The 21,615-nt window shown below is 39.5% G+C and overlaps 2 protein-coding genes across 4 annotated transcripts in view; both read left to right on the plus strand.

Annotated features, from left to right (window-relative positions):
- Positions 1-20,772, plus strand: part of LOC111081165 (homeobox protein extradenticle) — a 40,280-nt gene extending 19,508 nt beyond the window's left edge. Inside the window, exons 2-5 of one of the 3 annotated variants that reach the window (XM_022377150.2) lie at positions 10,521-10,806; positions 19,334-19,652; positions 19,714-19,972; positions 20,035-20,772. In XM_022377150.2, coding sequence (XP_022232842.1) covers positions 10,542-10,806; positions 19,334-19,652; positions 19,714-19,972; positions 20,035-20,322 — 1,131 coding nt within the window. In that variant the 5' untranslated portion in view covers positions 10,521-10,541 and the 3' untranslated portion in view covers positions 20,323-20,772. Of the gene's footprint in view, positions 1-10,500; positions 10,807-19,333; positions 19,653-19,713; positions 19,973-20,034 lie in introns of all 3 variants that reach the window. The other 2 variants (XM_022377151.2, XM_022377149.2) reach the window with 2 other exon arrangements.
- LOC121404947 lies at positions 3,889-7,482 on the plus strand. Its single transcript, XM_041595364.1, has 4 exons — positions 3,889-5,082; positions 5,212-6,037; positions 6,686-6,819; positions 7,442-7,482. Exons 1-4 carry the CDS (start codon positions 4,857-4,859, stop codon positions 7,480-7,482), a joined length of 1,227 nt encoding a protein of 408 aa, XP_041451298.1. The 5' UTR covers positions 3,889-4,856.
- Positions 20,773-21,615: the final 843 nt, after the last annotated feature.

The following is a 21,615-nucleotide window of genomic DNA, read 5'->3' on the forward strand; positions in this document are numbered from 1 at the left end:
GATTTGTGGTAAAAGTGGATGTGTGTAACGCAGAGAAGGAAAATTTTCCGACCCCATAAAGTATATATATTCTTGATCAGCATCAATAGCCGAGTCGATATAGCCATGTCTGTCTGTCCGTCCGTCCGTCCGTCCGTCCGTCCGTCCGTCCGTCTTGTTGAGCGCCTGGATCTCAGAGACTATAAGAGTTAGGGTAACCAAATTTGGTTTCCAGACTCATGTGATATCACACTGCTACAAGTGTATTTCAAAATTTCGCCCCGCCTCCTTCCGCCCCCACAAAGGACGAAAATCTGTGGCAGGCACAATTTTAAAGATACGATAAAACTAAAAACGCAGTATCGTAGAGAATGCCCATATCTACCAGATTGCCAAATCTGAATCAGATCGGATCATAATTATAGCCAGAATGAAGAAATTTAATTTTCTGTTGCTTTCCCTGCCCCCCCTCCAGCCAACGACAACTCAACTCATTTTCCATCTCGCTCGCACACTCTGCTGCGTTCAGTGCGCGAGCAACCCCTAGCGGAGGAGATGTAGAATCTAATTGGAACATGTACAATATACATGTTAGATGTAGAATATACATTGTATATGTAGATGTAGATAGCATATGTAGCAAAAAAATGTAAAATGTAAAATTTTTTTTTTTCTAAAATTCTTAAAAATCATAAGCTCAAAAATGTATATACTGACTGAGTACGGGTATAAGTAGAGTCGCGTCCCCAGAAGCGACTCACACGTTCCTTCTCGTTTATGATGGTTTTTAGGGTAAAGAAATGAAAGTTCGAGTTTGACCGTTAATTACTCCCCTTCCAGTGACACGTCTACTTTAATCTTTCTTTTATTTATTTTAAGTATTTGAAAATATGTGAATTACATTTCAGACTTATACCTAGCCAGGTTCAAAAGTTATTAATTTTGCAACGTGTTTTAAGAAAACGAACTGAATGACCTTTGTTGAGGCGGATTAGACATAAGCCTCCTTGTATCGAATAAAACCGGAAGGTTTAAAATGCCTGACATCGAGATATGTAGTGATCGAAGGATTTGCAATAATTGCATATGGATTTAGAATGGTCGTCAATGACAGTGATCAGGGTGCTAGGTTTGTTTTTCCCACCTGCTGGCTAGGACTTGTTACCATAGCCGATTCCAAATTCTCCAGCATTCGACATCTCGCTTTCAAGAATGAGGCCATGGCCGTCCACGAAGGCAATCTTGAGGTCGGAAGGTTCTCCTCCCATTTCTCTTGTGTTTTGTGGTCCGATTTCCGGCACACTATGTAAATGCACCGATCCAGGCTAAAACTACTCGACCTACCCTCCTTACACCATCGCAGAATTTGCAATGGCGTCTTATTCATTTACACGCTCATTCTCGGGCTTGTGGAATGCCAAACTCTGTTGGAACAGATACATTGTACAGTTCCTTCTAGACCAACCCGAACTTTCCGGCCGTTTACCCTTCTGCAGATCTAACTTCGCGCAGCACAAACCTTTCCGTGTTCTTTGCAATAATTACAATTCCTTTTACGTATCGATTGTACGTAACTTTTACCATCACCCTAACCTAGAAAATTTGTAAAACCTTTCTTTTCTTCATCTATTATATTTTTTCTTTAAGTATGTATATTCCTATTATAGTTCATAGTTAGCAGATAATTGTTAATTAACTGAAATAAATAAATAAATCAGCAAGCCATCCGAAATCTCTTGAGGTGTAGCCAAGATCTGAAGAGCAAACCGCTGGCCGAGCCCTTCTTCACCCCTTGAAGCCCGAAAATTGCCTTGACATGTGCCTGAAAATGCATAAGTTTATTATCAAATCGCAAATTTAATAAATTTAACACCTTGTCGCAATTTTCCTCAGAGAGCTCCAAGGAACCAATAGTGTCCAGCGCAGCACATCTAGGCATCCATGAAAATACTGGAATTTTCGATGATCTGTATACGCAGCTCCTTGTACAATTGTCGAGAACATTGAAAGGAATTCTGGCCAATCCACTAAATCGAGGAAGCTGCAGCTCGGGCAGTCGAGAACGGCCTATATCATAGCCAAAGCTCCACGCGAGCAGACATCAAATACTGCGACAGCTTGGACCCTGACCTTCAGATAACCATTAGAAAACTCCAGCCGGGCATCATTAGCTAATAGCCGCAAATCTAGCCATTCAAGGCTCGTTTGCGCAGCATCGAAATCCACGTTCAATCGCTTGAGCTGCTCTACGCGAGCCTGAAGTTCTGCCTCATCCAAACGAGTTAGCTCCACGGCTTAGAAGTAAAATTAAACTGTATGATCTTTAATGAAATCCGAATTGCAAGTGGTCTTGCTTGCCCTTTGCATTTTAGATCCGATCGCTGAGCGCAGCTTCGCTCGACATAGAACATAGAATTCAGCAGTAAACAAACATATGCGGCTGAAGGCCAATAACGACATTGGTAAAGCAACTAGTCGGCTAAGTTCTGTTCCGAACAGGCTAATAGATACCTTTTCACAGAAATCTTATGCCATATTAATTAGGTAATCCAAAATCCACAATCCAAAATTGTAATATTCTGATTAATTAATTAAAATTATAAAAACCATTAAGGAAATCTCTCAAAAATCGCTCAATTTTTCTTGCACTTGTCATAGAAAAAAAGAGAGGAGCCACGACCCCGTTTCTGCTTCCTTTCCGCGTTTTTTTCCATTTCACAATTGTTGTTATTCCGCTACACATGTTTTTCTCTCTCTTACACCAACACTTGATTCAGTGTCATATCAAAGGTGCCAGCACAACTAATATAATAGAACTAATATATCTGAGAACACGGCGTCAAGCGAGACGGACGGACAGACAGACATGGCTATATTGACTGGGCTATTGATGCTGATCAAGAATATATTTAAATCTATACTTAATGGGGCCGGAACCGCTTCCTTCTTGGTGTCAGACATATCCACTTCCACCGCAAAATTAATATTAGCTCAAAACATACTTCGGTTTTACAAAAGATTTTTCAAATTTGACGTGTTTTTTTGTGCGAGCCGCGAAACTTTGAAAGCAATATCGATAAGTTCTGAGCCGCTTACACTATCCGTTACCATTTTTCCTCTTCGAACCAAACCAACTTTGTTTGATCGATTTTTGGCCTTTAAACATGCTTAGGGATAGTTTTTTTTTTCTGTCAGAACTTTTTTATGTATATATTTTTATATATACAAAAAATGCTAATTTTGTCCAATCAAATCCTTGTTATTTTTTTATTTATTTCTTAATTATGTATATAGAAATGAAACAAAACAATAAATACAATCAAAAAAGATCTGCTTCGTTAAAAGTTAAGTAATTAAAAAAAAAAATTCAAAGTATTTTGCACGTTTGCAATTTTTAATAATAATAAGTTGTTTTAAAGTGTTTTGTGCAAAGGCCCTTAGCTTTTTAAGTATTTGTTGTTTATATTTTACAAAGGAATATATGTACTGGCAACAAAGTTCAACTTTGAAAATTTATTGAAAAGCTTCTAGACACTATATCACCATATTATCTTGAAAATTAAATTTTTAAAGATTTATACAGTCATGTGATTAATAATAAGGACACTTGGCCATGTTCCAGAAAATGCTCTATAAAATTACTATTTTCTGGAATTTTGCGGTTATATTAATTATACCCGTACTCAGAAAGAGTTGAGGGGTATATTAGATTTGTGGTAAAAGTGGATGTGTGTAACGCAGAGAAGGAAACGTTTCCGACACCATAAAGTACATATATTCTTCATCAGCATCAATAGCCGAGTAGAGAGAGCCATGTCTGTCTGTCCGTCTTGTTTGTCGCCTGGATCTCAGAGACTATAAAAGCTAGAGCAACCAAATTTTGTTTCCAGACTTATGTGATATCACACTGCTACAAGTGTATTTCAAAATTTCAGTGATCAATCAGCTCTCATTACGCTCGGACGTGTTCTCGCTATGTCGCTTTATCACTGCTCGGAATGCAATTCGGACGTCACTGCCGCTCAGCTTCGTTGCTTTGATGCTGTTCGGTGTTCTTCTATATGTCGACGTGCGTTTCATTTGACGTGCATTGATCTGCACTCAGATGCCGTAAAACTGTTAATAAATCTGCCTAACCTGTTATGGCAGTGTGATAACTGTGTGGTTTCTAATGACTCGCATTCGAAAATTGACGAAATTAATGATAAGGTTCTGAAGCTTGAAAGCCTTTATCGGGATCTCAAGTCGGACTTACAGGGCCTTTCCGTCAATCCTAAGCGGGTGAAGCCTACTAGGAAAGAGGCCAACAAGCCCATGCCAGCGGCTGACTTTTTGTCTCCGCGACTAGGGGCCGCCACCTCGACGGCGGTCATTGAACCGGAATCAGCTGCTGCTCTTCCATTAGATTTGGATGGCTTTGTCACAGTGAGAAAGAAGGAGAGGAAGAATAGAAACAAAAACACTAAGCGTTTTGTTGGTATTGCTCCGAGCTGTGAGCAGCTAAACGTTATGCAGAGTAACAAATACATGCATATCGGTAAATTTTCTACCGCGACGGAGCCAGAGGCGGTGGCAAAATTTGTTGCCGAACAACTTAAGGTGCCGGTAGCGAAAATTTCTTGTACGAAGCTAGTCAAGCGAGATGCTGATATATCTTCGTTAAAGTTTGTCAACTTCAAACTTGGGGTCCCTGAGGATCTATTTGCTGCTGTCTTTGAGGACAAGTTTTGGCCTGTCTCAGTAAGGGTTTCCCGCTTTGTACATAGACAGAGGCCGGACGCTGACCTGACGGCAGTAGATCTCCGCGCTATCGTACCGTTGCGGACGTCCACGCCCACTCAGGAAGGTCCAGTTCCGTCCACTTCAAAAAACCCCCAATGAGCGGCGCCTCTGCGTTCATGATCGGCGCTTTTCAACAGAATTTTCTACCTGCACCTGTTCGCCTCTTTGCTGTGAGCAACCGCCTATGCGATCATATTTGGCATTCCCCGTCGACGCAACAACTACAACATATGCATTTTTCGCGCTGCGCTTTGTGCGGCATTCGCTCGGCTGCTGCTGGATCGGATGTCGATGCTCTTGCTGGCGCTCTCTTTCGACTGCGTGAGTGTTTAGCGTCACCCCCACAACTGTTACATTGCTTCGTGTGCTATGCTTGTGTCGGCGCTGCACTCGACACTTGGGGAGAGTCAGCGGTCCGGCGCTTGCTCTTAAATGGATCTCTCTCTTCAGCACCACTGTCAACACATTCAGGAAGAGTGGGTCTCCCAGCACCGTTCCCGCCCAGTCTACTCGATGGGGATGGGCTGCTGATCCGCACTGCGACGATTCGGCAGGCTTCCCATGTGAGTCTGGCCCCTGTTGCTCAGTGGAAACTGCCTGGTGCTGCTCTGGAGCCTCCTCCCGTGGCCACTGGCCGGACGTCATTGCCACTCTCTGGGACCATGCTGATGGACGGGGCCAAATCCATTCGCATTTTCTTTCAAAATATAGCAGGTATGCGCACTAAGGCTCAGGCTGTCTACTTGGCAACCTCTACGTGCGATTTCGACGTAATCATCTTGGTTGAAACCTGGCTCAATGAAAACTTCTTCGACAACGAGTACTTCGATCCCAACCTTTTCCAAGTGTTTCGTAAGGACAGAGATTGTGCCAAAACGAAGCGTCGGAGAGGAGGTGGTGTCATTGTGGCCGTCAGACGCACCCTACGCTGTGATCCGATTTGTCTCCTTGATGGTGACTCTATCTTGGATCAGATTGGTGTGTCAGTGGCCGGTCAGTCGGAGACGCTATGTATCAGCGCGTCGTATATTCCACCGAATAGCAGCTATGAAGTCTACAAGGCGCACACGCTGAATATTGCCAACATATATGGTAATCTACGAGGCCGTCAGCATCTTTGCGTAGTTGGCGATTTTAATCTGGGCTCCTTGGTATGGTCCGCTGATCCGCAGTCTGCGGCTATGATGCCGAGTAATGCGCATTTACAGCACGAAGTTCTTTTTCTGGATGACTGTTATAGTATGGGCTTAACCCAAATAAATAATGTTTTTAATAGGTTAAATAAGATTCTAGATTTAGTTTTTGTTAGTACTGATATTGGTTGCCCTGTTGCACGTTGCGAGCTGCCTATTGCAGAATGTGACATGCATCACGTGCCGTTGGTCTTCTCAGCTAAATTCTATAGTTACTCGCCCTGGTCTGAACCCAGGTTTGAATATATTTTTACTGATGTAAGTTTGACTACTATACGGGATGACATGTTAAACGTAAACTGGGCTTCTGTTCTTTCGCATCCTAGTGCTGACTCTTCTTACACTGTTTTCATTAGTACCGTTCATAATATTGTTGATAATAATGCTTCCAGAAGAGTGCGTGGCTCGTATAGGCTACCATGGTATACGAAGGGTCTTGTTAGGTATAAGAATCTGCGTAACAAGCTCTTTAAACGATTTAAGAAAACACGTGACTCTGTTGACTGGACTAGATACGTGCAGCATAAGCGGGAGTTTGATTTTTTAAACAAATTTTTATATAATCAGTATATTGCTGACGTTGAAAGGGGACTTAAGGTTAATCCTAAGTCGTTCTGGCATTTCATAAATTCAAAAAGGTCGACGAGTGCCCTTCCTTCAGCCATGAACCTTGGTAACTTGAGCTCAAATACTGATAGTGGCATAGCAAACCTTTTTGCTTCTTTTTTTAGCTCAAATTTCGAGCCATACACAGTTTGGCATGATTCTGATGTCTTAGACTCTATCCCTTCAGTGGTCAATATTGGCTCGCTTGATGTATCGGAGGTGGACATTTTGGAGGCAATTGCTGATTTCGACAACTCAAGTAAGCCCGACAGTTATGGCATTTCTGCCTTTCTGCTTCGCAACTGTGATGTTGCTTTTTGTGAGCCTCTTAAAATTCTGTTCAAAAATTCTTTGGTAACGGGTCAGTTTATTAAAAAGTGGAAAGCTGCCACTATTACTCCCGTTTTTAAGAAAGTTGCTAAGAATTGTATCTCTAATAATAGACCAATTGCCAAACTCAGCAATGTCTCAAAACTTCTTGAGCGAATCATTGCCAAAAAGATCTCTTTCCTCATGAAGTCGTACATAAGCCCAAATCAGCATGCTTTTATGCCGGGTAGATCAACGACCACTAATTTGGTGGCCTTCAGTAATTTTTGCACACATGACTTTGAAAGGCATTCTCAGGTCGATGTAGTGTACACTGACTTTGCTAAGGCTTTTGACAAAGTCTCCCACTGTGCCTTAGTAGCCAAGCTGCATCGGTTGGGGATTCATTCGAGCGTGCTTTGTTGGTTCATGTCGTATCTGGAGCAGCGAGAGTATGTTGTGTTGGTAAACGGAAATCAGTCGGACCCATATTTGGCTACTTCCGGCCTTCCACAGGGAAGTGCTCTTGGGCCGTTGCTGTTTGCTATTTTCATTAATGACATATGTTTCAGCATTCAATCTTCTGAGCATTTGCTTTATGCTGATGATCTGAAAATCTTCCGTCCTATCAAAACTTTAGGCGACAGTATCCGTCTTCAGCGAGACCTGGATGCAGTCGCTCGTTGGTGCACACATAATTCTCTGCCTTTCAGCATTAACAAATGTTACTTTGTGTCCTTTAGCAAGTGTGTATTCAATGTTCAGGCCTCATATTCTGTTGTTGGCCTTCCGCTCTTGAAGCATGCAGAGGCACTTGACCTAGGGGTCTTGTTCGATTCAAAATTTCTTTTTATCGAGCATTTGAACTTCATTTTGCCAAGAGCCTATGCTATGTTCGGCTTTGTTACGCGTAATTCATCCCAGTTTAGGGACCCATATACGAGGCTAAGTCTTTATTCATTTCTTGTGCGCTCGCGCCTTGAGTATGCTTCGGTGGTTTGGAACCCCACTGGGGTCGTTCAAATTGCTCGTATCGAGAGATTGCAAAGGAAGTTTTTGAAGTTTGCACTCCAGCCTTTGCAATTTTCCGTTCCGTTGCCGTCCTATGAGTGCAGATGTCGCCTCGTGCATCTCTCCTCTCTCGAGGATCGAAGGACTATTGCGGCTCAGTTATTTATATACAATATATTAGTTGGTAACATCGATTGCCCTGACCTGCTTGCTGGGATTAGCTTTAACACGCCTGCCAGGAGCCTTAGGGGCCATGCACTCTTTGTAGTTGATCTTCACCGGAACAATTACGGTAATAACGAGCCAATATGTAGGGCTCTTCGCCGGTATAATTCGCTACCTGCTGGGATGCGATTCGATTTTTGCCTTGGGAAAGGAGCCGTCAGACGGTTGCTTTCTGAGTTTTTCTTGTTTAATTGTTAGTTCCTCATTTTGTATTTACTTTTTAATGTAGAATTAAGTTAGTCTAGCCAGATAAGGTTTATCCGTTGGCGAATAAATAAATAAATAAATTTCGCCCCGCCCCCTTCCGCCCACACAAAGGACGAAAATCTGTGGCAGGCACTATTTTAAAGATACTATAGAACTGAAAACGCAATATTTTACATTTACAATTTTTTTTTTGCTACATCTGTTATCTACATCTACATCTATATTCTACATCTAACATGAGGATTCTAAATGTGCCGTGTCTCTTGCTGAAGTAGGCGCGGGAAGCAACTGAAAATTAATTTCTTCGTTCTGACTATAATTATAATCCGATCTGATTCAGATTCGGCAATCTGGTAGATATGGTCATTCTCTACGATATTACGCTTTTACTTTTCTGGTATCTTCAAAATTGTGGCTGCCTCAGATTTTCGACTTTTGTTGGGTCGGAAGGGGGCGGGGTGAAATTTCGAAATACACTTGTAACTGTGTGATATCACATGATTCTGGAAACAAAATTTTGTTTCTCTAGTTCTTGTAGTCTCTGAGATCTATGCACTCATCAAGACGCACAGACGGACATGGCTTTATTGACTCGGCTATTGATGCTGGTCAAGAAAATATATAATTTATGGGGTCGGAAACGTTTCCTTCTCTGCGTTGCACACATCCACTTTTACCACAAATACTCTTTTTTCTTTTTTGAGTATGGGTATAAATATTCCGAATTCTTGTAAAAATTTGAGGAGATTCATGAGGAAAGACATTTAAATAATCTTAAAACTATGGCCTGAGAACTAATAGCACAGCATCCTCTGGTCGAATAAGACAAAGTGTAACATATTCTACTTTGATTGATAGCTCAGCATGTGTGAAGACCAATAAACACAAATTTGAAGAGCTTAAAACTATTAGACATCAATTATAGTATGGGGGTGGTTCATGGTCCACAGTGACCATCATCATCTTTGGTATATTCAATAGACACGGAACTTTTTGGGGTCTCATGGACTTTAAATTGTTATCTTCAAGTATTATTCAAATTTTAGATGGGTTTGCCTCCATAAAATATTTTTATGGTAATTATAAGATTCTTGCCTCAAGAATCTCATCACATTTTTCTCAAGAATTCGGAATATTTTTGATTTTTGTTTCCGTGTTTCCTCTTAAATAGTATGTTTTATTGCATTATCATTAACTTCCTTGGAAAACGTCAATGTTTCGGCAAATATTCCGGTACGAAAATCCATTTTTGTGGACTTTTTCATATCCATGGGTATCTGAGTACATCTAAGCACGTTCCTTCCCATCCCTAATATCTAAACATTGTTTTATGGATGTTTTTATATCTAAAATTACTAAAACTAAATAGAATCAATAGTCTAATACCAAACAACTTTTAGAAACACGCTGTTTTACGAAATATATCATTTTTTATTTCGAAGTCCCTATTATTTCGCACAGCCAAAAGTCGATGAAGTACCGAAATTTTTTTATTATTTTTTTCAACCATTATACTTGGTTTTTACTTTTTGTTTATGAAATGCAAACCTAAATCTACTGATAAAAATTAAGATCACCGCAAAATTTCAGAAAATATTCATTTAATAGAGCATTTTCTGAAGCATGGCCAAGTGTTCTTATTATAATAATATAATAATTATTAATCACATGGCTGTAAATACAGTTTATTTTATGAAGATACCATCATTCTGATGCTCGTTACTCTGCTCAAAACTTATGTCTATACTTTATTGTAATCCATGTAACATGTGTGACGATTTCAATCAGAATATTAAGATAACTTTTTATCACTCCAGCTATTGAATTTTTTTAAAGAGAAAATATATAGTACTACAAAGCGACTGTTTAATAGTTTACGACTCACTGTGGATGTGCAGTGTACAGTGCAAGTCTACTTCGAAAAAATCGCAAGTAGAAGTAGCAGCAAGCAGTAAAAAGTCAACAGACCAAGTGGGCTGTTTTCTGCTTTGTTTTTTGCTTCGGCTGCGAAGACTGCGGCACCCAAATCCCAAATGGGGAGTGGGCGTGGTTTTCTTGGAAAAACTTTGGTATTTTCAACAACAAAACGGCATATTTTGCATATTATATCTTTAATAAGCTTAGAATATTGCCCTCAAGTATTAACAGAATTTACTGACACAAAAACTATTTATTACGAATGTTTCAGATCTGTATTTCTTTTCTAAGTGGGCAATCTTTTGACAGGTCATGGAGGATCCCAACCGCATGATGGCTCACGCTGGTGGAATGATGGCACCACAGGGCTATGGCTTATCTGGTCAGGACGATGGCCAAAATGCAGGCAGCGAGAACGAAGTCCGGAAGCAAAAGGACATAGGCGAGATATTGCAACAAATCATGAGCATCTCTGAGCAGTCTCTGGACGAGGCACAGGCTAGGAAGCACACGCTGAACTGTCATCGAATGAAGCCGGCTCTATTCTCGGTACTGTGCGAAATTAAGGAAAAAACTGGTAAGTTGCCCTCAATAACACAATCGAACTGAAAATGTCCAAGTCTGTCCGGAAAAGTTCAAACTGTATGTATCGTTTTCAGACTCGTGTGATATCACACTGCTACAAGTGTATTTCAAAATTTCTCCTTGCCCAGTGGCATCCTCAATTTTGAAGAAAACGCAGTATAGTAGAGAATGACCATATCTACCAGATTGCCGAATCTGGTTCAGATCGGAATATCAATACAGCCAGAATGTGGTGGGCTATCCCCACTCCCTCCGCTTAATCGCTATTCATTCTCTTTCTCGATCGCACACTCTGCCTCGTTCATTGTTCGAGCGCCTTTTAGCGGAGGAGATGTAAAATCCTCATGGACGATGCCGATTTAGATGACAGATGTAGCAAAAAATGTAATCTGATAAATTTAAATATTTTAAAATTCCACATAAGGCTGGGCCAAAATTTGACCAAACAATTTTTGTTTTTGTTTTTCAATTGGACACCCCCCCAATTCTGTTCTGTGTTATTCGATAAAATTATACAATATTTTTCAAAATTTGTAGTTTAAAGTTTGGGGGTTGCTACCACGAAAAACAAATATACAAATTTTTGGGTAAATATACATTAAAAAAAAAATTGAATTCGTCGGTTTTTTTCAAATAATATTGAAACTTAGCAACTAGTTCATATAGATAATAAGGTATTTTTATTTTTTTTTAGTTACTGTTAAAAAATTAACGATTGGTGAAAATCAAGAAGTTCAGATGAGGTTGATATATTTAGTTAACTAAACTCGCCAAAACTTGTGAAGGTTTTTTACTGCCAATATATATGCAATAGATTTTACCAATTATCCACTCATTCAGCAACAAAATTTTATTTCTTGATTAAATTTTTTTGTAAAATTCGGTAGCAACCTCTAAAAAATTAAAAAAAAACGAGAAGGAACGTGCGAGTCGCTTCTGGGGACGCGACTCTACTTATACCCGTACTCAGTCAGTATATACATTTTTGATCTTATGATTTTTTAGAATTTTAGAAAAAAAAAAAATTTTACATTTTTTTGCTACATCTGATATCTACATCTACATCTACAATGTATATTCTACATCTAACATGTAGATTGTACAATGTACATGCTCCATTTAGATTCTACATCTCCTCCGCTAGGGGTTGCTCGCGCACTGAACGCGGCAGAGTGTGCGAGCGAGAAGGAAAATGAGTTTCGGAGTCGTCGTCGGGAGGGGGGACAGGGGAAGCAACTGAAAATTAATTTCTTCATTCTGGCTATAAATATGATCCGATCTGATTCAGATTCGGCAGTCTGGTAGGTATGGGCATTCTCTACGATACTGCGTTTTTAGTTTTATCGTATCTTTACAAATGTGCCTGCCACAGATTTTCGTCCTTTGTGGGGGCGGAAGGGGGCGGGTCGAAATTTTGAAATACACTTGTAGCAGTGTGATATCACATGAGTGTGGAAACCAAATTTGGTTGCCCTAGCTCTTATAGTCTCTGAGATCTAGGCGCTCAACAAGACGGACAGACAGACAGACGGACAGACGGACAGACAGACATGGCTCTATCGACTCGGCTATTGATGCTGATCAAGAATATATATACTTTATGGGGTCGGAAACGTTTCCTTCTCTGCGTTACACACATCCACTTTTACCACAAATCTAATATACCCCTTAACTCTTTTTTGAGTACGGGTATAAAAAAATAATAAAAAATGTAAATTATCAATAAATCCAAGGAAACAAAACTAGGGGGTGTCCCGTTTGAATTTCGAAAAACAATTTTGTGGCCCAGCCTACTCCACATACATGTATACTGACTGAGTACGGGTATACAAGTAGAGTAGCGGCCACAGAAGCGACTCACAACGTTCCTTTGTTAAGAATAGTCTTTTATTCTTCATCATTTTATAAAGCCAACAAATTTACAACCAGCACACAGTATGCCAAACAGACAATTGTTGAACTTGTCTCCATTCAGGCTTGGAAAAAATATGGAAAAGGCGACCGCGCTTCGGAAAATCGCGATTTTAGAACGGCTAGTCTGATTTTCATGGTTTTTGATATTTTGAGTGTGTCTCCTCCCAGAATAGCATAATAACTATTAAAAACATTGGAAAAAGCGGCTCGGAAAAGTTAGTATTTTTGTATGAAGTATGCCCTTCCAGGATTACGGTTGCTTGATTTTTTGAATGGAAAGTGTTACATAAATCAAAAAGAAAATTCAGACGCTTCTGTTGTAACCAAACAGCTTCCTCAAATCATCAAATCTGTGGTTAAATGTGAAGAAACTGCAACTGGTGGCAAACATGACAGTTGCATTGTTTGACGACCCATCTGCTAAAGACTTCTCCATGCAATTTCCGACTATCGGTAATGGCCGTGCTCCTGTCGATAAAACGAGAATGAAGAAATTAATTTTCTGTTTGTTCTTCCGCCCCATCCTGACAAAGAACCGCTACCTATCTCTTTCTCGCTCGCCCACTCTGCCGCGTTCGGTGCGCGAGCAACCCCCAGCGAAGGAGATGTAGAATCTAAATGGTACATGTACAATCTACATGTTTTTTTTTTTTTATTATTACGGTATATATATATATATATATATATATCGGTATATATATAAATATATCACAAACGAGAAGGAACGTGTGAGTCGCTTCTGGGTACGCGATTCTACTTATACCCGTACTCAATCAGTATATACATTTTTGAGCTTCTGAGTTTTTAGAATTTTAGAATTAAAAAAAAAATATTTTACATTTTAAATTTTTTTGCTACATCTGTTATCTACATCTACATCTGTATATTCTACATCTAACCTGTAGATTCTACATCTCTTCCGCTAGGGGTTGCTCGCGCACTGAACGCTGCAGAGTATGCGAGCGAGAAAGAGAATGGTGGGAAGAGAAGGGGGCGGGGCGAAATTTTGAAATACACTTGTAGCAGTGTGATATCACATGATTCTGGAAACCAAATTTGGTTGCCCTAGCTCTTATAGTCTCTGAGATCTAGGTGCTCAACAAGACGGACAGACAGACATGGCTATATCGACTCTGCTATTGATGCTGATCAAGAATATATATACTTTATGGGGTCCACTTTTACCACAAATCTAATATACCCCTTAACTCTTTTTTGAGTACGGGTATAAAAACCATAATTCGTTAAACATGTTTAAACCCCGAAATCTGTAAGAAAAAGTAATTTTGGGCCACAGCGTAAATGTCGTGTTGACTAGTGTTATCCAACTGAATTTTTAAACTTACAACTGAAGGCGGTAGTCATCATGCTTCGAAATCCAAACCATTCAATACCATAGGTATTCGCTGAAAAGTCGCGAAGAACAGACTTTAGTGCCGGGCTCCGCCAATATATACATTCTTTCAAGAAATCTGCAAACAAAAAAAGATCATCTGTTGGAAAATCCAAGCATAAGGTGCTTACCAAGCTTCCTACTGCTAACACTGACTCTCCAACTGAACGAGCTGTGGATAAAACAACTTTATATTTTTGTCGAAATCCATCATCTTAAAAACACTCCAATTTGGCTCACGTGAGGAAAGGAGACGAGGAAAGAGCGCGAAATAACAATTTTCACTCATCGTGTGAAGACAAAACCAATTGCACTTTGCATTAGAGGTAACAATAGACAGCTGTTTAGCGATTATTACCGGTATCGGAAAAGCTTGTCAAAAATTGTCACCAGAGGGCGCTCGCTCACCACACCAGATCTGTTGATCGGCAAAGCAGTGTTATCGGTGTTACAACTTTCAAACAGTTTTTCCGTTACAAATTTAAATGCCGTCAGTTACAAAGCGAGTGCGTGAAAACACCGACACTGACCTTAAATCAGCACAAAAAGCTGATTCTCTGTCGCCAAGCCTTCTGCAAATATTGGACAAACGCCTAAAGGAACAGACGGATCTCATTGCAATAAAAATAGAAGAGTGCGAAAATCGGCACTCTAACTAGGCAAATAAAGCAGCTTAGCGACCGGGTGGAGTTCCTTGAAAATGAGTTGGGCGAGGCTCGAGGAATATCGCAAAGAGTCGCCAATCTGGAAGCTAAGCTAAATCATGCGCATTCACGGTGTCCCCTTTGTTGAAGGCGAAAAATTGAAGCATATTTTCAACACCCTATGCTTCAATTTAAGTTTAACCCCAGCGCCCACCATTAAGGACATCTACCGCATCTACCAAACACACTCAATAGTTGATCCGGTAATAATCGTCAAGCTCGATCACTTACGTGATAAGGCTGCGCTGTTCAGAGCGATTGGCACGCTAAGGCGTGAAACGCAACAAATACTGACCCTCCAGCAACTTGGCTTGAACTCCCCGGCCCCGTTTATGTCAACGAGCAACTCACAAAGGAAAACAATTTGGTTTTCAGGGAAGCTATGAAGCAGAAAAAGGCTAGGAAATTATTGGCTGTTTTCATGCGAAGAGGGGTAGTACATGTCAGGGCAAGCCAAAACGGTGAAATCATTGTTCTTGAAAACATTAACCACCTTTCCAATATACCAACTGGTTCCTTTCGCCATCAAGAAGGAGAGCAGCAGTGACGCAGAAATGATAGCAAGTAAAATTAATAGTAGTTCACCAGTAGTTTTAATTAAAATATGTGTTTTTAGATGTGTTTTTAGATTTTTCCCTGTTCTTGCGTTGTTGAATATTACTTCATTTAAGCATTTGAAATTGGTGATTCCCGAGAAAGCATAAATACTACTACTCATGGTTTGTTAAGAATTCTGGTGAAGCAAAGAGCTGGCCTAAAAATGTGCAATATTAATGCACAAAGCCTGCATGTAGTGGTTACAATGTGTTTCGTTCGGATCGTATTGGTCATGAGGGTGGGCTTGTTATTTACACAAGAAAAAATATTTTTACTAAAACTGTCTGCAAACAGTCCCCAGAAAGTGAACTCGAATATATTTTTGTAAAATTGATCGACACAAAAAGCTCAAATAAATTACTACTAGGATGCATTTATCGACCTAATCAGAACATTGACTATTTCGAATTGACAAATTAAATATCTGACATATCGCTTACATATACTGATATAATTCTGACTGGAGATTTTAACTGCGATATATTCACACAAGATTACTTGACAGAACATATGGAAGCATTAGGACTGAACTTGGTAAACTCAACGATGGCCACACACTATACAAAAATACGAAATACTTATTTTTTGTGAATGATAAAGCAAAGATAATGTTATACGATCAACTTTCAGTTCCTGGATACTCAAGACATGACTTATTATTTTTGACCTATGACTTTAATCTTGACACAAATGACCCTCCCATATTCTACATGGACTTAAAAAATATTGACTATGCAAAGCTTTACATTGACATTAACCTACTTGACTGGCACTCCATATATGACCAATTACACTAGTCAACACGATTTTTCCTCAAGCAACAAAACGAACTTTTTCTTAAAGATTTGGGGCTTAGAAATGGTTTGATGATATTTTTTTTTTCTATGGCAGAACTTTTTCTTAAAGAATTTTTGAATTTTTTCGACTTTTCCTGAGTTTTTAAAGTCAAAATTTCGTAAAAAATACCGCACAAAAATCATAATTTTTGCATTTCAATGCTTTATATTTCCCAGACGGTAAGCTGAAATCACAAAGTATTTGGGCTTAACTTCTAGCTGTTTTAATTACCTTTTCAAAATAGCAAAGTTCTTTACAACCAGACGTAAGATTCTAAAGTTATGTGAAAAAAACTATCGCTACCTCTGAAAAAAGCTCAAAAATTCTTCAAAAAAAAGTTCTGCCATAGAAAAAAAACCATAATTCTTTAAAAAAATTTAAAGTCCCATATCTATCAGAAAAAATCGGTTTGGATCCTTGAGGAAAAAAAAAGTTCGATTTTGTCGAGTAGTGTTATCTGTTAACACTCAACTTGACCAGCTTCAGCTTAATATTAACTACCTCTTTAATCACAATGTTCCGCTAAAGAGAGCAGCTGCCAAGCGAAAAGCAAATCCTTGGTTCTAAAGCTACGAATTAAAAAAAGAAACCAAGCTTATAATAAGTGGAAGAGATACAAGACTGCACATCATTTTAAAATTTACCAAGAAAATAGACAGAATGTGACAAAGAGAATTACACTACTCAAGAAAATTGAACTTTTTATTTAGGCTGTGAACCAAAATGACTTTTTCTGATAGATTTTGGGATTTAACAATTTTTGTAGTACTTTATTTTTTTTATGGTGTCCTTTTTTTTTAAAGAATTTTTAAAATCTGTTTTTTTCATGATTTTTTTTCAGAGGTAGTGCTTCTATTTTTCACATAACTTAAGTATCTTATATCTGGTTGCATAGAACTTTGCAGTTCTGAAAAGCTGACAAATGCAGCTTAAAATCCGACCCAGACACTTTGTGTCTGCAGCTTAATGCCTGGAAGATATTAAGCTTTCAAATTCAAATTTCATAATTTTTTGCGGTATTTTTTTTTTCGAAATTTTGACTTTAAAAACTTTTCACTGTTAATAAGAAGTTAAGAAGTTATGTAAAAAATAGAAGCACTACCTCTGAAAAAAACCATGAAAAAAATACCAGATTTTAAAAATTCTTTAAATAAAAAATTAAACCATAAAAAAAAACCATAATTCGTTAAAAAATTGTAAACCCCGAAATCTATAAGAAAAATTAATTTTGGGGCACAGACTAAATGTCGTGCTGACTAGTTGAATCAAAGGAAAATTTAAAGATGAGTTAGTCCTTATTCCGAGGATTTCAATAATCCAAACGGATATGCCCATTCAGTTTAAACGAATTCAGTTCCTGATTCGTCTTGCCTTCGTCATGGCGATTAATAAAATCACAAGTCCAATCCTTGACTGTTTTTGGTCTAAACTTAGAAAATCCATGTTTTTCTTATGGCCAGTTGTACGTGGCAAAACAATTTGAACTATCTATGTTTTTTTTCACTATAAAGTTTATCTAAATTAGAGCGAGACGAAGTAGCCATGGTGGAAAAATGTTTTTTCTTGGTCAAATGCTGACCCTTCTTTTTCAAATCCTCATTATATCGATACAATATTTGCTAAAAAATTGGTCAAAACAAACTCGTCGTTATCGGGGTTAATCAACGCCAAGCACTCTTTTGAAGCGATACCCATTTTTCAGACAGCTTTTTCATCGTCCAACACCTTATCGTAAATTTTTACAATTTCGTCTGGTATAGGACCATAACTGGACTTCCAGGATGTGCAGCATCGTTTTTGCTTGTACGGGCACAACGAAACACAGTAACCCAAATTTTTACCATTGAAATCAATCGAGAATAGACCCCATGAAACTAATCAAGCTTTTCCTCGTTTTCAGTGGTGGTATTTTTCCGCAAAAAATAATGCTTAATCAGCACACAAAAATTACTTTTTTCAATTTTTTAAATGCAAAAATGACCATGCTATTACTCCCGAATAAAATCGAGTTAAATATTTTGACGTTTTTGACGGGTTCAAATCTAGCCCGAATTTGTGTGCCCATTGCGACAGTTTTAGGAGAGTCATAGTTTCTGTGGAAATTTCCCAAAGAATGCTTTGGCAACATCATCAGCGTACGCCACTACGATTCATCCACTCCCTCTATCTCCCGCAGCAATTAGTTTACTGCTACGTTCCAAAAGAGTGGTGAGAGGACTCCGCCCTGCGGTGTACCCCGGTCCCCAGTGAGACCTCAACGGCCCTGCATCGAAGCATCTGATCGATAAGACTTACAGTCCGGGAATCAATCTCCAGGTCCGCCAGTGAAGCCGTGAATGACAGACTGGTAAGCGCCTTGTGATCGGGGAAGGCAACGGGCCCTCTGTCTTCATAGGACGACTTCTTTGCCTGTGTTGCAGTACCGCCGCCAGCCGAGGTTGACAGAAGTTCCCCGATCACAAGGCTCTTACCAGCCGCGCTTAGGACCTGATTTCCCAGGCGTTGATGTAGAGAGATTGGCCTGACCCTCCGGTACTTTAGAAGGAGTACCGAGCTGCTTTGCGGCTTGTCTTTGGGAATTTTTTTTGTTTAAATTTTTATTCCCACGAGTATGCGGGAAGGGGTAAGTCACCTGAGGCATATCAGCCCGCTTGTCCCGGGAAGCCTAATTTAAACTGGAGGTCGGCAGGTATCCAGATTTAGCATATACAGCATCGAGCTTCCCTCTGCCACGCATCCCTGGCATATCCTGTTTCACCTTGGATTGGGGTTATTACACTGAGAGTTTTCATCAGTGACAGAGACTTGACCGTATCAGGACCTGTTACCAGCCCTTACGAATAGAGTATAGTAGCACTTCCACCGGTGTTGAACAGGAGCATGGCCGCATCGGATCAGGGAAAGCCCTAGTCCGAGGCACCCTTACCCCCAGTCCGAGTGTACAGTTACGGCCAGACAGCCAGTTATCCGTTAGTCCCCCTGTATCACCCGAATGGCTGACGGCCAAACTTAGTAGCCACACTGTAATCAAAAGAAAATGATTCAAAAACATTTTTTATTTTTAATTTTTACAGTTCTTTCAATTCGCAATACTCAGGAAGAAGAGCCACCAGACCCGCAACTGATGCGACTAGATAATATGCTGATTGCCGAAGGCGTTGCTGGTCCCGAAAAAGGTGGTGGAGGCGCAGCAGCTGCATCCGCAGCGGCCGCTAGTCAGGGTGGATCGCTATCGATTGATGGTGCTGACAATGCCATCGAGCATTCGGACTATCGCGCAAAGTTGGCGCAGATTCGTCAGATCTATCACCAAGAGCTAGAGAAATACGAGCAGGCCTGTAATGAATTCACTACGCACGTTATGAATCTTCTGCGTGAGCAGAGTCGAACCAGGTAATAACTTGTAGGATGAGTAACTTATTTAGTATATGTAAATCCAATTCACTCTTTCTAGACCCATTACACCCAAAGAAATCGAGCGAATGGTACAGATCATACACAAAAAGTTCAGCTCCATACAAATGCAACTGAAGCAATCGACTTGCGAAGCTGTGATGATCCTTCGTTCGCGATTTCTAGACGCACGTCGGAAGCGGCGTAATTTTAGCAAGCAGGCATCTGAAATCCTCAATGAGTATTTTTATAGTCATTTGAGTAACCCATATCCATCCGAAGAGGCCAAGGAGGAGCTGGCGCGCAAGTGCGGTATAACAGTGAGTTTTTGGAAAAACCTAACCATTTCTTACATCTGAGATATAATCTTATCTAACACCAGGTCTCTCAAGTATCCAATTGGTTTGGCAATAAACGCATTCGCTATAAAAAAAACATTGGTAAAGCTCAAGAAGAGGCCAATTTATATGCAGCCAAAAAGGCAGCAGGCGCTTCCCCCTACTCGATGGCAGGTCCGCCCAGTGGTACGACAACACCAATGATGTCACCAGCTCCTCCACAGGATTCAATGGGTTATACCATGGGCTCCGGAGGCTACGATCAGCAGCAACCGTACGATAATAGCATGGGCGGTTACGATCCCAACCTCCACCAGGATCTAAGCCCTTGAAAATAAAATTTATTAAAATATTATCTATAAATCTATTTATATTGATTGCATCTTTATCTGGGCAATTTATCGTAATCGAAACTAATACACTTTATATATATATATGTAACTACTGTCCTGCGCGTGTGTGTTAGTCTGGTCAGAAAAGCATACCATCAATACTGTATACGATTAAATCTTAATAATAGCACTCACATACTGGCACACAGATATCCAGCGCGTATTTACAAATAAGTTTATATTCATTAACAAAACACATTCTCTTTTACGTACATTTTGCTTACATTTTTTTTAACAATAAATTTAACATATATTCTTTTCCTATACATTTTTTTCTAATAAATTTTAATTTGCTGCTTTAAATATGACAACGCAATCCACGTAAACAAAAATGGTGAATTTTAAACATACGTAAAGTACACATAAATAAACTTTAAAGCATACCAAAAATCGTTTATTTTTTCTCGTGTTTTTGAAGCTGTATATGTATATATAAGAAATATGTGAAAAATTAACGTGCGGTAACGTTGTGAGCCGCGGCAAAAGATTCAGCCCTACTTCTGGTACTCAGTCAGATTTAGGAATATTTTATCTGCTTCCATTTCTTCGCTGTTGTTTTTAGTTCCGCTACACCCGTGTCTCTTTCTCTCACACCAATACGACGTTATATTTCGCTCTCCTCTGCTAGAGGGCGCTCACTGCACGAGGAACAGTAGAGAGTACAGGTGAGAGAAATGATGAGTAGCGCGTGGAAGGGTAGCGAAACCACTGCAGATTTATCTGACCATTATGGCTAAAGTAATGATTCGGCAATCTAGGAGATTGGTTATTCTCTACGGCTCTGCGTTTTCGGTTTTCTCGTATTTTTTAAATTGTGGATTTTAATTTGGTGGAAGCGGGCAGTGCGAAATTTTAAAATACACAGTGTAATACCACAGGAGTATGTATAAAAAAATTAGGAACATGATCATAATATAGAGAAAACTAAAAGAATTGATAATAATTTAAATTATGGATTAATAGTATTAGCTATTTGTAAAATTTTAATATTGTGTACAGCCTCCATTGTTTGTAATTACTTCATACAGACGACTTCGCAAGTAATTATAAAGGCTTCTATGTTTTAATGGCATTTATCAATGCAGTTTTATCATTGAACTGTCTTCCAGATTCGTAGACTTTTCGGGTTAGCCATCCCCAAGCATTTTTATACCCGTACTCAAAAAAGAGTTAAGGGGTATATTAGATTTGTGGTAAAAGTGGATGTGTGTAACGCAGAGAAGGAAACGTTTC

The sequence above is a fragment of the Drosophila obscura genome, unplaced genomic scaffold, assembly GCF_018151105.1.
Source record: "Drosophila obscura isolate BZ-5 IFL unplaced genomic scaffold, ASM1815110v1 contig_58, whole genome shotgun sequence".
Lineage (NCBI taxonomy): Eukaryota > Metazoa > Arthropoda > Insecta > Diptera > Drosophilidae > Drosophila > Drosophila obscura.